The following is an 18,791-nucleotide window of genomic DNA, read 5'->3' as shown; positions in this document are numbered from 1 at the left end:
TTTTTTTTGGATGAAAGGGCAAGAGTATACATCATATTGAGATATAAGTCTAGTTGTTCTAATGCTGAGATTGATCCTTAGGTTGAGGTCTTACAGCCTGATCTATTTAAATTTTTTCCATTGGATATTTTTTACCTGATTCCTTTATTAGCCATTAATGGTGAAACTTTTTTTTCATTAGAGGTTGTGAAATAGTGGTTTTTCTAATTAGGTAACTTTCTGCATTTATTAGCTAGAATTCTGTTAAGAACATTTCCTCAACCAGTTTCTGCCAGAAGGGCTGGATAAATGCTTGATTCTTTCCCTTTATTTTCCAACTTCAGGTGACAGGTTTTTTTTTTTTTTTTTAATCCGAGTTTTGGATTCATACAGTTTAAAATTGATTAGTAGTCTTTCTTTTGTTCTTCAGATTGTCTTATCTTGGCCAGTGGGACCTCTCCAAGCTAACTCCTATGCCCTTTACAGCTAGAGTATCTTTCTTAGTGTCCAAGCTTGTTTATATTTTTCCAATCCCATTCTTGAAATCTTCCATTTCTCTAAGGAGTTCCTAGTTCGTTTTAGTGGGAATTTGTGTTTAGAGATCATAATATGGATGTCTGCTTTTTTAAAAGATGTTATTTTCAGCTGTTTGACTCTTTCATATATTGATTGATTTCTTTTCTTGTTTCAACAGGCATGCCCAAAGAAAAATACGAGCCCCCTGACCCTCGGAGGATATACACAATTATGTCCTCTGAGGAAGCAGCAAATGGAAAGAAATCTCATTGGGTGGAGCTTGAAATAAGTGGTAAGACATACACGGATAAATTTATGGTTTGGAAGTTAAAATCTAGTAATGCCAATACACAAGGGAAGCAATGCTGTATTTTACCAATGCTCATTTGTCTTAGAAGCTGAAGCGTTCAGTAGAAAGAACATGGTTTGAGTCAAAGTTCAGAACCCATTCATTGCTTCTTTTCTCAGTCAGTGTCCTTTTATAAAATGAAGATGATAATATCAAAGATGAAATGAAAATAGCATATGTAATGACTAGTATACAAAGGTTTGTTCTGTTAATTCTCTGATGAAGTAGGATAGTGATTTTTGTATTATCCAGTTACAGGTTTCCAGTAAGGTGGGGAATGCCTGTTCTGTTGTAGATTCTGGGATAGATTTGTTTCTCCTTATTTTCTCATTTGTGTTTTAGTCTGAGTCTCTGGGGACAGCCTTGTTCAGAAACACAAAATCTTGAAAGAGTTTGAAGTAGCTCTCAGAATTCCCTTCTACCTTTAATGCAAGTCTTCAAAAATATGGCCAAGGGACGTGATTGCTTCTTAAGGCAACCAGGCCTAAGAAATTTTGTGTTCATGTTGACCTAACATGCCTCCTCATACTTTCCTTCTAGTTTTTCTTGACTCTTGCTTTCTGAAATAATATTGACCAAATTTTCTTTTTTTTCCTTCTAGTTTTTCTTGACTCTTGCTTTCTGAAATAATATTGACCAAATTTTCTTTTCTTTCACCTGACTGCCCTTGATATTTTTAAAAGTTTAATGCAGCAGACATACTGAGTATATGCTATGTGTAAAACATTTTTCCAGGTGCTATACTAGACATATGTAAGATACATAGATCGGGGGAAAAGAAAGGTCTTTCGTTCTGAAGCTTTTGGCATATTACGGAGTGAGAGGAAGGGACTATGCAAGTGTAAGTAACTAATAGACAAAATATAACTGTGAAGTCTAAGTAGAAAAGTACTATACAGAAAGCGAAAGGAAGTTGTAATAGTAGCATCTCTCCCTTGTCAGCTCAAAAGTTGTGATTAATTATCGAGTGAGCCTCAGCACCCTCTTCTGCCGCCGTGGTAGAGGTTGGTACCTGCATGGGTCTCTCCTGTTTTCCCTCTTCCAGTTTCTGGAGTGCTGGGGTAAGAGTGGTGGGAGAGTGAAATTTTCTCTCTTCTCTTGCCTCTCCTGTCAAATTTGGTTTTCTCTATCAGAGAGCCTTTGAAGCACAGGCAATTACTGCTCCAACTTCCCCTTTTAATTTCTGCAGGATTGGTATTTAACTATATTTTTCTTTTTTCAGTCTGTATTAGCAGTTTTTGAATTACGAGTCATTTGCTTCTAGGAAATTTGGATACTCTAGAAAGTGTTCACTTAGGTCAGTGAGGTTATATCTGAGGTGAAGGGGATTTTTCTCTGTCTGCTCACTGTACCTCATGTTGGGAACTCATTGGCAATTTTGAGTCATTGTTCTCTGCTTACTCTGAACTTTGGGAAGAAATCTGTGTAGAAGATAGGAAGGAAAAGGAGAGATTTTTCCTTTAAAATAGCATTCTTAACAGTTTTATCTTTACCAAGTGTTGTAAAGGATAAGCTATTGATTGAATAGGTCTGGTGGAACAAGACCTTGTGATTAACAAAACCGCTATCAGGAAGGTCACTTTATCATCTTAATACATGAACATAAACTCCAATGTGTAGAAATTTTCAAGACTGAAATCATTTCATGCTAAGATTACAGTTATTTCAAGGTTAGAGTTATCATGTATATACTCTAGCATCAATTCCTTAAGATCATGTGATATGAAATTCTAGGGATCTGAGGTCATTGAATTCTGTACCTGAAGTAATCTCATATAGTCTTCTGGTTCTAGGGAGATGGGTGGTTAGATCCTTGTGCCATTTGGAGGTAGCCAGATAATCCAAATGACTATCAGTCATTTACTTTTTTAAAGAAGGCCATTTTTTTAATGGTAAAATGAGACACAGATAAAGAAAACCACAGAAGCATATTAGTGAATTATTTTAAGGCCAGAAGCCTAGTAATACCCAGGTCAAGAATTAGAAGTCTTCTGATCAGTCCAATAGGCATGAAACGCATGTGGCTACTGAGCATTAGAAATGTACTTAGATTAGTTCAGGGCTTTCCTGGTGGCTCAGTGGTAAAGAATCTTCCTGCCAATGCAGGGGCCATGGTTTCCATCCTTGGTTTGGGAAGATCTCACATGCCTTGGAATACTTAAGCCCATACACCACAACTACTGGGCCTGTGCTCTAGTTCGCATGCTCTGCAACAGGAGAAGCCACTACAATGAAACACCTCTGCTTGCAGCAACTAGAGAAAGCCCATGTGCAGCACCAAAGATCTAGCACAACCAAAAATAAATAAATAAGTCTGAAAAAGAAATGTCCTTAGTCCAAACCGAGATATACTGTAAGTATAAAAAAGAGATGTAGAACACTTTGTTAATAATTTGATATGAATGAAATAAATGTTTTTGATATAGAGGATTAAATAAAATACTATATTACAGTTAAAAAAAAGGAATTAGAAGTTTTTCACTTTTCCCAGAACCCCTTCCACACCACAGCCCAATGCAGTCCCTTCTCCACTCCCCAAAAGTAACTTGTTACCCTAACTTTTATAGTAATCACTTCTTTTTTTTCTTTACAGTTTTGACATCAGGTTATGTAGGGCTTGCCTGGTGGCTCAGATGGTAAAGAATATGCCCGCAATGAGGGAGACCTAGGTTTGATCCCTGTGTTGGGAAGATTCCCTGGAGGAGGGCATGGCAGTATGGCAGTACATCTCCAGTGTTCTTGCCTGGAGAATCCCCACGGATGCGGAGGCTGGTGGGGTTGCAGAGAGTTGGACACGACTGATGACGAAACACAAGTGTTAAGAGTTTGGTGCTCCCCTTTTTATTTGATATGTCTTAATTTACATGTTCACTGTCCATCCTTTTCTTTACAGTTTATCTGCTGACTTTCTTGTTACCCTGCAGTATGTATTCTCCTGCATGCAGTTCAACATGTTTTTCATCCATATTTGCAAGTAGGATGCAGAGACTTGATCAAGAGTTGGATTTAAGACCTTTGACAGGACTGAAGACTGTGTTATATATATGGTGGTGTTTTTTTTCTTTAGGAGGCACATAAGATATAAACGTCTTCTTTTCTACTGATGTTCAGTGCCTAGAGCCATTAATTCTTTGAGGGTTGCAAAATAGTGATACTCTTTAATTAGATGAGCTGTATCTGTTAAGAGATACTTTCCATCATTTTTTAAAATTATATTTAATTTTGTCTTGGACTTCCCAGGTGTTGCTAGTGGTAAAGAACCCTCCTGCCAATGCAGGAGACATAAGAGATGCTTGATCTTGGGTTGGGAAGATCCCCTGGAGGAGGGCATGGCACCCCACTCCAGTGTTCTTGGCTGGAGAATCCCATAGACAGAGGAGCTTGGTGAGCTGCAGCCCATAAGCTCGCAAAGAGTTGGACACGACTGAAGTGACCTATGTGCACACAGTTGATTTATTCCCTCATTTACTAATTGATTGCTCAAGGTATAAAATTTGTGTAGGAAAGGTAGAAAAGAATGCTTCTTTCTTTCCTTTTATTTATGAGTTTTCAGGATAAACTGTTGTCCTTTGAAGGTGACCAATCAGATTTTTAAAGTTCATTTTTAAAGTATCCAGTGGTTTAAGAATCCGACTTCCAATTCCGGGAATGCAAGTTTGATCCTTGGTCCAGGAACTAAGATTTCACATGCTGCAGGGCAGCTGAGGCCCGGCGCCACAACTGCCGAGCCCACATGCCACAGCTGGAGAAGCCCCCACGCCGCGATGAACAATCCTATTCTCTGCAACTAAGACCCGACAGAGCCAAACAATGAAAGAAATAAAGTATGTTGCTAACTAGTCTGTTTGGGTTTCAAACATATGCCGTGAGTTGTCATTATTAGTCTTTTATTTTATTGCTTAACATTGTCCTGTTTTGCCATAGGCTTGATGTCAGTCAAAGTTTTTTTCATTATTCAGTTCAGTTCAGTTGCCCAGTCGTGTCCTACTCTTTGTGACCCCATGGACTGCAGCACGTCAGGCTTCCCTGTCCATCACCAACTCCTGGAGCTTACTCAGACTCAGGTCCATCAAGTTGGTGATGCCATGCAACCATCTCGTCCTCTGTCGTCCCCTTCTTCTGCCTTCAGTCTTTCCCAGCATCAGGGTCTTTTCAAATGAGTTGGTTCTCCGCATCAGGTGACCTGAGTATTGGAGCTTCAGCCTCAGCATCAGTCCTTCTAATGAATATTCAGGACTGATTTCGTTTAGGATTGACTGGTTTGATCTTGCAGTTCAAGGGACTCTCAAGAGTCTTCTCCAACCCCACAGTTCAAAAGCATCAATTCTTCAGAACTCAGCTTTCTTTATAGTTTGTTATTATTTTCTCTTTTTTGGTTAGATGCCCAAAGAATTTTTTCCCCTTAAAGTCAGTAATTTTTACTTGAATATATTTTGGTATTGGTTGTTCTACTTTGATATTCTTAGGTATAATATGCTCTTTCAGTGTGTGGTTTTGAGTTTTTTCTCTTTTAATTTCAGGGAAGTTTCCTTGGATTATAGCTTTAGTGTTCTGATTCTTTTCTTCACATTTTCTTTCAGAGAGATTTATTCTCTGAATTTGAATATTTACATATTTGTCTCAGAATCACTTTTAAAGACAGAGTACAGTAAGTTCACTCCCTTACTCTTGTACCATTCTTTTACATGTACAGTCAGACAGTCGTTTGAGCACCATCATAATTGTAATATGGAATGGTTTCATCACTGCAGAAAACTTCACCTTGCTCCATTTTAGGCAGACTCTCCCCCCACTTTCAGCCCCTGGCAACTACTGAGTTTTAATTCTTTTTTTTTTTTTTTACTAAGCTGTTTTAGGGTCATAGCACCTTTGATGTAAAGTACAGTGTATGATCCTTCCACTGTCACCATCCCCTGCCAGAGTGGTGCATTTGTTACAATCCATGGACCTGCTTTAGCACCCAAAGTTCATAGTTTACATTAGACTTCACTCCTGATATTGTACATTTTAGGGGTTTAGAAAATATATAATGACACGTATCTACCCCTGTCATGTCATATACAGAGTAGTTTAACTGCCCCAAAAGCCCTCTGTGCTCATTCCTACTTCACTCTTCCTGAACCCCTGATCTTTTTACTCTGGCCATTGTTTTGCCTTTTCTGTCCTTGGGATCAAACAGTATGCAGACTTTTTAGATTGGGTTCTTAGTAATATGAATTTAAGACTTAGTAATATGTATTTAAGTTCCTTCATGTGTTTTCATGGCTTGATACTTCATATATTTTTAGTGCTAAGTGATATTCCATTGTCTAGATATATCACAGATTATCCATTCACCTACTGAAGGACATCTTGATTATTTCCAAGTTTTGGCAGTTATGAATAAAGCTGCTGCATATGTCCACATACAGGTTTTTGTGTGTACGATGTAGGTTTTCAACTCCTGGGTAAATGGCAAGGCGCGTGATGGTGAGAATGTTTAACTTTGTAAAAAAAATGCCAGACTCTTCCAAAATGGCTGTATTATTTGGCATTTCCACTAGCAGTGAATGAGGGCTCCTGTTGCTCTACATCCTCTCCAGCATTTGACATTGTTCTGGGTTTTGCCCCTTATAATGGGTATGAATAGTGACATCTCATTGTTATTTTAATTTTCATTTCCCTGATGATAAATGGTTAAGAGCATCTTTTCATATACTTGTTTACTATGGACATATCTTCATTGGCAACGTGTCTGTTCAGGTCCCCCCCCCCCGCCCGCCCTCTTTGTTTAGATTTTTTTTTAAATTATTTTTAATTGGAGGATAATTGCTTTACAATATTGTGTTGGTCTCTGCCATGCATCAGCATGAATCAGCCATAGGTATACATAGATCCTCTCTCTCTCGAGCCTCCCTCCCTCCTCCCACCCCACCCTGCCCCAGCATCACACAGCGAATTTCCACTGGCGCTCTGTTTCACATTATGGTAATACATGTGTTTCTGTACTACACCCTCTCCTTCCTCCCTGAGTTCATAAGTCTTTTCTCTGTCTGCAGTCTATTGCTGCCCTGCAAGTAGGTTCATCAGTACCATCTTTATTAGATTCCATATATATATACATTAATGTACAATATTATTCTCTTTCTGTCTTCACTCTATATAATAAGTTCTAGATTCATTCATTAGGACTGATTCAAATGTGTTTTCTATGGCTGAGTAAAATGTCGTTTAATTTAGATGACCATTACATCTACGACTGTAGGCACAAATGCCTTAGAAGAAATGGAGTAGCCCTCATTGTCAACAGAAGAGTCTGAAATGCAGTTTTTGGGTGCAGTCTGAAAAATGACAGACTGATCCTGTTCATTTACAAGGCAAACCATTCAGTGTCACAGTAATCTAAGTCTGTGCCCCAACCACTAATGCTGAAGAAGTTGAAGTTGAACGGATCTATGAAGAACTACAAGACCTTCTAGAACTAACACCAAAAAAAGATGTCCTTTTCATTATAGGGGACTGGAATGCAAAAGTATGAAGTCAGATACCTGGAGTACCTGACAAATTTGGCCTTTGAGTACAAAATGAGGCGGGCAAGGGCTCACAGTTTTGCCAAGAGAATGGACAGTTCATAGGAGACACCCTCTTGCAGTAATACAAGAAACGACTCTATGCATGAACACCACTAGATGGTCAATAACAAAATCAGATTGCTTATATACTCTGCAGCCGAAGATGGAGAAGCTCTATACAGGCAGAAAAAACAAGACCTGGAGCTCAAATCATGAACTCCTTATTGCCAAATTCAGACTTAAGTTGAAGAAAATAGCCGAAGATGGAGAAGCTCTATACAGTCAGCAGAAACAAGACTGTGGCTCAGATCATGAACTCCTTATTGCCAAATTCAGACTTAAGTTGAAGAAAGTAGGGAAAACCATAACACCATTCAGGTATGACCTAAATAAAATCACTTGTAATTATACAGTGGAAGTGACAAATAGATTCAAGGGATTAGATCTGATAGAGGGCCTGCAGAAATACAGACGGGGGTTCATAACATTGTACAGGAGGTGGTGATCAAGACCATCCTTAAGAAAAAGAATTGCAAATAGGCAAAATGGTTATCTGAGGAGGGCTTACAAATAGCTGAGAAGAGAAGCGAAAGGCAAAGAAGAAAAGGAAAGATATATCCATCTGAATGCAGAGTTCCAAAGAATAGCAAGGAGATAAGAAAGGCTTCCTCAGTGATCAATGCAAAGAAATAGAGGAAAACAATAGAATGGGAAAGACTAGAGATCGCTACAAGAAAATTAGGGATACCAAAAGAATATTTCATGCAGAGATGGGGACAGTAAAGGACAGAATTGGTATGGACTTAACAGAAGCAGAAGATATTAAGAAGAGGTGGCAAGGATACCCAGAAGAACTGTACAAAAAAGATCTGAATGACGTGGATAACCACGATAGTGTGATCACTCACCTAGAGTCAGACATCCTGGAGTGCAAAGTCAGATGGGCTTTAGGAAGCATCACTATGAACAAAGCTAGTGGAGGTGATGGAATTCCAGCTGAGCTATTTCACATCCTAAAGGATGATGCTGTGAAAGTGCTGCACTCAATATGCTAGCAAATTTGGAAAATTCGGAAGTGGCCACAGGACTAGGAAAGGTCAGGTTTCATTCCAGTCCTAAAGAAAGGCAATGCCAGAGAATGTTCAAACTACCTCATAATTGCACTCATCTCACATGCTAGCAAAGTAATGCTGAAGATTTCCATGCCAGGCTTCAACAGTACGTGAACTGAGAACTTCCAGATGTTTAAGCCAAATTTACAAAAGACAGAGGAACCAGAGATCAAATTGCCAACATCCATTGGATCATAGAAAAAAATCAGAGCGTTCCAGAAAAACATCTATTTCTTCATTGACTACACTAAAGCCTTTGATTGTGGATCACAATAGACTGTGGAAAATTCTTCAAAAGATGGGAATACCAGACCACCTAATGTGCCTCCTGAGATATCTGTACTCAGGTTAGGAAGCAACAGTTAGAACTGAACATGAAACAGTGACTGGTTCCAAATTGGGAAAGTACATTGTGCAAAATGCTGGGCTGAATGAAGCGCAAGCTGTTATCAAGATTGCTGGGAGAAATATCAATAATCTCAGATATGTAGATGATACCATCCTTATAGCAGAAAGTGAAGAGGAACTAAAGAGCCTCTTAAAGTGAAAGAGGAGAGTGAAAAAACTGGCTTAAAATTCAACATTCAAAAACAAAAGATCATGGCATCTGGTCTCATCACTTCGTGGCATATAGATGGGGAAATAATTGAAACAGTGACAGACTTTATTTTTTGGGGTTCCAAAATCAGTGGAGCTGGTGCGTGTAGTCATGAGATTAAAACATGCTTGTTCCTTGGAAGGAAAGCTATGACCAACCTAAACAGCTTATTAGAAAGCAGAGAGATTACCTTGCTGACAAAGGTTCGTATAGTCGAAACTATGGTTTTTCCAGTAGTCATGTACAGATGGGGAACTGGACCATAAAGAAAGCTGAGCACTGAAGAATTGATAATTTTGAACTGTGGTGTTGGAGAAGACTCTTGAGAGTCCCTTGGACCACAAGCAGATCCAACCAGTCCTTCCAAAAGGAAATCAGTCCTGAATATTCATTTGAAGTATTGATGCTAAAGCTGAATCTCCAATACTTTGGCCATCTGATGCAAAGAACTGTCTAATTGGAAAAGACCCTGATACTGGGAACTATTGAAGGCAGGAGAAGAGGATGACAGAGGATGAGATGGTTGGATGGCATCACCGACTTGATGGACATGAGTTTGAGTAGGCTCTGGGAGTTGGTTATGGACGGGGAGGCCTGGCGTGCTGCAGTCCATGGGGTCACAAAGAGTTGGACACGATGAACAACTGAACTGAACTGAAAATGTCATTGTGTATATGTACCAGAACAACTTCTTTATCTGTTCATCTGTTGATGAAAATCTAGGTTGCTTCCATGTTCTTGTTGTTTTTCAGTCACTAAGTTATGTCTGATACTTTGTTATCCCATGGACTGCAGCATGCCAGGCTTCCCTGTCCTTCACCATCTCCTGGAGTTTGCTCAAACTCATGTTCATTGAGTCAGTGATGCCATCCCACCATCTCATCCTCTGTCTCCCCCTTCTCCTCCTGCCCTCAATGTTTCCCACGATCAGAGTCTTTTCCAGTGAGTCAGCTGTTGGCATCAGGTTGCCAGAGAATGGGAGCTTTAGCTTCAGGTTTGCATGGGTCCTTCCAATGAGTATTCAGGGTTGATTTCCTTTAGGATTGAGTTGTTTGATCTCCTTGCTGTCCAAGGGACTCTCAAGAGTCTTCTCCAACACCACAGTTAGAAAGCATAAGTTCTTTGGCGCTCAGCCTTCTTTATGGTCCTGTTACTGAATCCAAGCTCTCTCTGCCTGCAACAAGTCAGTGAAAATCAGTTGAGGTGTTGGAACCAGGACGATGGCTGCCTACTGCCTCAAAAAAACTATCATATCAGGGCCTCGATGTCAGATTCTTTTATGCATCAGGGATGAGGGGAAGTGAGGGAACAAAGTAAAAAGACCATTTCATTCCTGCAAATATCTCTTAGAATGGCAGTGCTCAGGTAGGGGGATATATTAGTTTCACTTTTTCACAGTCATTTCATGGTTAGTATGAAATGGAATACTGCCTATCATATCAACAAAGATGCCACATTTATCGGTGATTCCGGCCTTTTGAATTGTGAATTTCTGGGACGAGCCTGTAAGCAGAAAATGGAGGGTGCCTTGTGCCGTGCCTAGGGCTGAGCCATCCGCCACACAAATGGTTTAAGTTGTCACAGCTCTTCACATGTGGGCTGGGTCAGGTTATCTTCCTGAGACAGGCCAGTATGTATACTTAATAACAAAAAGGGTTAAAGTCACAGAAGCTGTTCCACTGTAAATTCAGAATTAACCCTTTTTGGTTACAGTCCAACTCTAGTATCATTATGTGATTGCTGGAAAAACCAAGGGCTTTGACAATCTAGACCTTGTCAACAAAGTAATGTCTCTCCTTTTATAATACGCTGTCTAGGTATGTCACAGTTTTCCTTCCAAGGGCCAAGCGTTTTTAATTTCATGGCTTCAGTGATTTTGGAGCCCAAGAAAATAGTCTGTCATTGTGTCTGTTTTTCTTTCCATCTATTTTCTATGAAGTGATGGGACTGGGTGCCATGATCTTAGTTTTTGAATGTTGAGTTTTAAGCCAGCTTTTTCACTGTCCTCTTTAGTTTCTCTTCCATGTCTTAGCTATATATATAATAGTGCTGCAGCAAGCATTGGGATACGTGCATCTTTCATTTATAATTTTCTCAGAGTATATGCCCAGTAGAGGGATTGTTGGGTCATATGGTGCTTTTACTCCTATTTTTTTAAGGAATCTCCATACCGTTCTCCATAGTGACTGTATCAGTTTATATTCTCACCAGCAGTGCAAGAGGGTTCCCTTTTCTCCACTCCCTCTCTAGCATTTACTGTTTGTAGATTTTTTGATGATGGCCATTCTGACCAATGTGAGGTGGTCAATGTAGTTTTGAATTGCATTTCTCTAATAATGACTGATATTGAGCATCTTTTCATGTGTCTGTATGTGTTTTTTGCAGAAATGGCTGTTTAGGTCTTCTGCGCATTTTTTGATTGGGTTGTTGGTTTTCCTGATGTTGAGCTGTATGAGCTTTTTACATGTTCTGGAGATTAATGATTTGTCACTTGTTACTTTTGCAATTATTTTCTCTCATTCTGATCTCTTAATTTTGTTTATTGTTTCCTTTGCTCTGCAGAAACTTTTAAGTTTAATTAATTCCCATTTGTTTATTTTTGTTTTTATTTCCATTACTCTAGGAGGTGGGTCAAAGAGGATCTTGCTGTGATGTATGTCAGAGAATGTATTGCCTGTGTTTTCCTCTAAGAGATTTATAGTTTCTGGCTTTACATTTAGGTCTTTGATCCATTTTGAGTTTATTTTTCTGTATGGTGTTAGGAAGCATTCTTGTTTCATTCTTTTACATGTGACTGTCCAGTTTTTCCAGCACCTCTTATTGAAGAGACCTTTGCCCATTTTTTACTTGGGTTGTTTTCCTGTTGAGTTTTAAGAGTTCTTTGTATAAATAACATTTCCTTATCAGCTATATCTTTGCAAGTGTTTTCTCCCAGTCTGGCTTGTCTTTTCATTCTCCTAACAGTCTTCCATTGAGCAGAAGTTATTTTAATGAAGTCCAGTTTGTTATTTCTTTCACAGATTGTGCTTTTGGTATTGTATGTAGTCATTGGAGAAAGAAACGACCAGAAATAGACCCCCATAAACACAAATAGACCGACATAAATATGTAGTCATTGCAAACTCAAATCATGTAGGTTTTTCTCCCGTGTTGTTTTCCAGGAGTTTTATGGTTTTGTGTTTTATGTTTAGTTCTGTGGTCTATTTTGCATCAGTTTCTATGAAGAATGTGAGGTTAGATTTTTTTTTAATCTGTGGATGTTCCAGCACCTTTCACTGAAATTACTTTTCTCTGTAGTATTCCCCTTGCTCCTTTGTCAGAGATCAGTTGACTGTATTTATGTGGGTCTTGTTTCTGGGCTCTTGTTCATCCTTTTGCCAATACCACCGTCTTGATTACTGTAACTTTATAGTAAGTCTTGAAGTCAGGTAGCATCCAAATTTTATTCTTTTTCAGTTTTGTGTTGGCTATTCTGTATCTTTTTCTCCTCTGTATAAACTTTAGGATTAGTTTGTCAGTGTCCACAGAGTACTTATTTGACATTTAGAAGTCTTATTTATGTTCTTTTATTGTTATATTATTTCTTAATACCTTTCAGCTCATTTTGAAATTGTAGTTGTTAGTTTTTGGGGTGTGTTTGATATGTTTTTGTTGTCTATAGTGAGTTTTTCCTGCTCCTTAAACTGTTTTTTCTTATATAATTTTTAGAACTATATGACAACTTTTATAGGATTTGACCTTATAACTTCCATGAAATTAAAAGACGATTACTCCTTGGAAGGAAAGTTATGACCAACCAAGATAGCATATTAAAAAGCAGAGACATTACTTTGTCAACAAAGGTCCATCTAGTCAAGGCTGTGGTAGTCATGGACGGATGTGAGAGTTGGACTGTGAAGAAAGCTGAGAGCCAAAGAATTGATGCTTTTGAACTGTGGTGTTGGAGAAGACTCTTGAGAGTCCCTTGGACTGCAAGGAGATCCAACCTGTCCATCGTAAAGGAGATCAGTCCTGGGTGTTCATTGGAAGGACTGATGCTGAAGCTGAAACTCCAATACTTTGGCCACCTCATGTGAAGAGCTAACTCATTTGAAAAGACCCTGATGCTGGGAGGGGTTGGGGACAAGAGGAGAAGGGGCCAATAGAGGATGAGATGGCTGGATGGCATCACTGACTCAATGGACGTGAGTTTGAGGTAAACTCCGGGAGTTGGTGATGGACAGGGAGGCCTGGCGTGCTGCGATTCATGGGATCGCAAAGAGTCAGACATGACTGAGCGACTGAACTGAACTGACTTTTTCTGAACTTTCAGGTGTGATTCAGGATAGTTTTTCTAACTTTAGAGCTCTGTGGTAACTTATTTTATTTTCTGAAACTTTCTGGTTCTGTTCCCTTTTCTCATTTTTATCTGGACTTTCACTCCCTTTATCTCTTTTATACCTGTCCTACTTTATTTTATTTCCATTTTTTGAGCTTTTTTTCTTTTTTCTCAATGTGGGGCCTTGGCTGGTCAGTTTGGAGAAATTCTGGAGCCCAGGCTACTGTGAAATGAAATTATCTCCTGCCATATCAATAAACAAGAAATGTCACAGCTGTTAGCATTTTCGGGCATCCAAATGTGAGTGAGGGCTCTCAAAACAACACAGGGCGATCCTGCAGAAGTTTCCACCCTCACCTGTCCTCTGTGGTGATTGCTGAGGCACACAGGGGATGGAGGCAGCAGCCATCCCCACTCCTTAGGTGAAGCTGAGCAAGGCATTAGGATGTAAGCCATCAGGAGACTGGATTTGACCCAGATGGCTGAGGCGCATATGACAGGAATGAATTCACTGAGCCCAGAAGCTTGCATCTTCCCTTACAGAGAGGAATAGTTAATTCCTTAACTCAAAATCTGAGTTTCCTTACCTTGTAGTAATCTTTGATGTTCAGACTGCCTGTTCTCTTTGTTGCAAACTTTGTTGCAAACTGACTCGCCCTTCAGCTTCCTTGGGGCAATTTTCTTGGGCTAAGGAGATGCTGCCTTCCAGAATTGGAGTCCTTAACATTCCCGCCAAATAAAATAACTCTCTACTTTTAGGTTGTGATTATATTATTTTTCAGTAAACACTGCTTTCAGACTTACTGTGAACACTGTGGAGTAAGTTTCCATAACTCATTACTGAATTGCAGTAAACTCTCCCAGTTGTGATAATGTGGGTGAGTGAAAGTGTCCTCTTTAGATCTCCAGAGCTTTCAGTCTGTGTAGTCTCTCCTCTGTGGTGCTCTGCCCTGTCACCTGTAGCCACTTTGACATCTTTGGACTCCCAGCATCATTTCTTCAACTTACATGATGTTGCCAGACTCCTCTTGGCCATGTGCTGCTCCTTGTGCTACTTTGGAAACCGTAGCAGTAAAGTGGAACAGACTTAAGGGCTCACCTTGTTTTCTGTCTCATCAGTGATCACTGTCCTGTGTTGCCTGTTGTCTGCCCAGTGCCTTAAACTCAATATTTCATATATTTGTCTGGTTTTTTAGTTGCTTTAGGTGGGAGGGTATAATCCAGTTCATGTTACTCTATCTTGCTGAAAATTAAGTCTTGTCAGTTTTTTGTTTTTTTTCTTTTTAAGATTGTGTTTGGTAACTCCAGTGTCTGAATCTCCTGGGTGTTCTGTTTTGTTGTCTTTCTTCTGTTTTTCATTCCTTTGGTAATTTTTATTAAATAATAGGAATTATATGTTAAAAGGTAGAATAATTTGATGGTCTGGATGGTATTCTCTTTCTTAGGAGTGAATTTTATGTTTTCTTTGTCAGACAGTTGTATAAGGAGTGACATTAATCTAATCAGGGATTCATTTATCTCATTTGAACTTGGTCTTGGCAGTGGTTTTAAGAGTTGACTTCCTGCGGAGTCACCCCTTTCCCATTTGTAGATGCCAACTGGAATCTTGATGGTTCACAGAACCAAATTCCTTAGTGGTTCTTCAGTTCCCGTTTTGCATTCCCAGCTGTGTAAGAGGACTTAACATAATGCTCAACACTTCACCCTCCCAGCCCCAACTTTCATTTCATCTGCTTGCTTCTGCTGCTTGTGATTCAATGCATTCTTTTAGAAGTAATGTGGTGGGATGTGTCTCACTCATTACTTCTATATTTGCTTTCTTTTTCTGCAGGTTTTTTGTCTTTCATGTCTTGCTGCCTCTATAGTCCTCCATTTCTTTTGAACTCATGTTTGTGGTGGTTTTCCTCTTTTTTTAACTTAGTTTTTCTTTTGCCCAGTGGGATTATTGGTCAGCAACAGATGACTCTCATTATAGTGTTGGAAATGCTCTCAAAGGTGTTGCAAGAATAAAACAGACAATTGAAAATGGCTCCGCAAGGTAGTCTGCAGAAGTGTGTGCTACAGACTCAGGTCTGGGAGCAAGCACACCAAATGGGAAGTCCGATTGGTCTGTTCCTAAGATGCAGATTCCCTCACCTGGCTCCTCATAGATTGAGGACCACAGAGTTACAGTCTTTCCCAGACATTGCCTAAGTTTTTTATTGGACAATTGATAACTATTTCCCCCACCCTTTTAGTTCTTTGCACATGTCCAGCGTAAAGCCCGCGAACTTAGCCTGCCAAAATGTTCTTATGAGGAAAGAGAATCAGGACGTGAAAAGAGCAAAGGATTGATCCCGAGCCACCATTTAGGAATCTTATTCACAAGCCGGCTATATACCTTTCTGTTCAACTCTTCTAAGAATGAATCACTTCTTTATTTCTTATACCTTCTCCTTTGATAGAAAAGACCATAAAGTGAAAAGTGAAGTTGCTCAGTCGTGTCCGACTCTTTGCTTCCCCAGGGACTGTAGCCCCACCAGGCTCCTCCATCCATGGAATTTTCTAGGCAAGAGTACTGGAGTGGGTTGCCATTTCCTTCTCCAGGGCATCTTTTTGACACAGGGATCAAACCCAGGTCTCCCTCATTGCAGGTAAAGGCTTTACCGTCTGAGCCACCAGGGAATCCCAGAAAAGACCATACCTTTCTTAAATGATAGGAAACAAATACGGATGTGTGCTAATTTGAAAACTCTGCTTAAAGAATCTGCAGATACCAAACTTCTTTCCTGTTCCTCATTTGGTGGTGGTCTTGCTGTTTTTTCATTGTGTGGGGTAACACTGGTTACCTGTTTTTAGGTACATCTGTAGCCCAGAATAACTGCTTATTCCAGGCTCTTGAGGTCGCAGTGTAGGGCAAGGACAATATACTGACCAGAGCTGCTCCCAGGAATCTTCCAGGAAGTAGAGCCTTAAATCTGGACTCCTTGGTAGTCATTAAATGATCTTAGAACTAGGTGACCTGGCTATAGGTAACATATCAGTCTTAACTACTTTGTGACATTTTCCAGCATTTTGAAAGCTTGAGTTTATCATGAAGTTAATCTCTATTCAGACTTAACTGTTTTCCACTTGAACGTGATAGACCATGTCTCCCAAATTCTGAATCAAATACTTCTGATTAAAAAAAAAAGTTTTTTAATATTAGGTTTGGCTCTTTGATAATATGGTAAGTAACTTCAGAATCAGGTAGCTTTCATTATGTTATCAGCTTGTGCATGCCCACCCTCTGGACGACCCTGGTGTCTGCTATATGGAAGTTCATCATGGGAATGGGTAAGCAGGAGAGGAGGGAGACCCAAGTAGATACAGCAGATACTGAATGGTGGCTCTGAGGCCATCATTAGAATCACTTATATTAAGTCACTCATTGGTTTATTGACACTTTGATGGGACAGAAGATTTCAGTAATCCAGCAGACTGTAGGAAGAGATTCCTTCAAGAAGGTACTTATCAAACCTTGATAAATACAAGGGAGAAAGCTTGAACTATTTGTCATCTTTAAGATTGTCTTAACCAGGAATCACAGAAAGTGTCTTTAAAATAGCTGACTCCTGAGTTAATGATATTAGGAGAGGGTGGAGTTAACAACATCTCAGAAAGAGGGGACATGGAGAATATAAAGTGCTATGGAGGTCTCTCATTGCCCTCTTACACTTCCTGGCATTCACAGGCACGTGACCATTCAGATATAGCTTTATTAATTTCTTTTGCATCCTTTTAGAGTCCCTCTGTGTATATACAAAATAAATTCTTGTTCCATCCCTTATTTTTAACTCAAAAGGTGTAGTGCATTATATACAAATCTGCACTGTGCTCTTTCTTTTAATATAACATGTTTTAGAGAGATTTCTTAACATGTATGTAGGTAACTCTCCTGTATGTTTTAAACTCCATAATATTCTGTCACATGTGTACTGTAATTTCAGTGGTACAGTACTGATGTCTGACAAATAGTGCTGTAGTAAATAATCTTGTAGGTGATTTTGTATTTCTGCTAGTAAATCTATAAGCCAAAGGGTATATGCATTTATAATTTTGACAGTTGTATGATTGGATGGGAAGAAGACTAAAACAGTGATTTCTTCCTCTTTTACTATAGGGAGTCAAGTGTAAAAGTGAAGCATGCAGTTAAAACTGTAAAGAATCTAAACTTTAATGTTTTTTAGAACTTAGCTTAACCATAGAGGGATTTTAGAAATCTTTTGTAGCCCATCAACAGATGAATGGATAAGGAAGCTGTGGTACATATACACCATGGAATATTACTCAGCCGTTAAAAAGAATTCATTTGAATCAGTTCTAATGAGATGGATGAAACTGGAGCCCATTATACAGAGTGAAGTAAGCCAGAAAGATAAAGAACATTACAGTATACTAACACATATATACGGAATTTAGATAGATGGTGGCGATAACCCTATATGCAAAACAGAAAAAGAGACACAGAAGTACAGAACAGACTTTTGAACTCTGGGGGAGAACGTGAGGGTGGGATGTTTTGAAAGAACAGCATGTATACTATCTATGGTGAAACGGACCACCAGCCCAGGTGGGATACATGAGTCAGGTGCTCGGGCCTGGTGCACTGGGAGGACCCTGAGGAGTCGGGTGGGGAGGGAGGTGGGAGGGGGGATCGGGTTGGGGAATACGTGTAACTATATGGCTGATTCATGTCAATGTATGACAAAACCCACTGAAACGTTGTAAAGTGATTGGCCTCCAACTAATAAAATAATATTTAAAAAAAAAAAAAAAAAAAGAAAAAAGAAAAATTTGAAGGTCTGTATTTGCATTATTTTTTCATTTTTTTCATATTTTTCATATTTTTTATTTTTTTCTTTTATTAAATTTGAAGAAGCTCTCAGTCCATTTTCATTGCTTTTTATATTAACATGTTAATGTGATATAATGGTATTCATGCTAGGTGACAGAGTTTTGGTTTTTTAAAAAATGATGCTGTGTAATGAAGATCATCTGTAATTCCTGTTTCTTCTAAAATGTTAGCGTTTCAGAGATTTAGTCAAGATTTCTTCCTTGTTTTATCTCAATCTGCAAATGGGAGTTAGTGATTTCTCTATAGATAATCCTAATTATACCTAATCTCTTTGCTAATCATCTCTTTGATTTCAAGGAGTACCAATGAGATTCTTTCTGTTTCCTAGTATTTAGCAATTAAGAATTCTGGGCACTTTAGAATGAATTTGCCTGTCAAAACAAGGCTGCTAACTTAGACCAGGATAATCCCAGCCTTTCTCAAGTCACTATAAACTGCTTAAGATTGAATGCAAATTTTTGAGTGCTCATGAATATGTTCAGTTTTTATAGA

At 39.1% G+C, this 18,791-nt stretch overlaps 1 protein-coding gene across 2 annotated transcripts in view; it reads left to right on the top strand.

Annotated features, from left to right (window-relative positions):
- Positions 1 to 18,791, top strand: part of CNOT6 (CCR4-NOT transcription complex subunit 6) — a 75,620-nt gene that overhangs the window by 17,644 nt on the left and 39,185 nt on the right. For both annotated transcript variants that reach the window (XM_065917239.1, XM_065917238.1), the window contains exon 2: positions 674 to 787. In XM_065917239.1, the coding sequence (XP_065773311.1) occupies positions 676 to 787 (112 nt within the window). In that variant the 5' untranslated portion in view covers positions 674 to 675. The remainder of the gene's footprint in view (positions 1 to 673; positions 788 to 18,791) is intronic.

Source organism: Muntiacus reevesi, chromosome 1 (genome assembly GCF_963930625.1).
Source record: "Muntiacus reevesi chromosome 1, mMunRee1.1, whole genome shotgun sequence".
Taxonomy (NCBI): Eukaryota; Metazoa; Chordata; class Mammalia; order Artiodactyla; family Cervidae; genus Muntiacus; species Muntiacus reevesi.
Note: the sequence above shows the minus strand (reverse complement) of the source record. Positions and strands in the feature narration are given on the sequence as shown.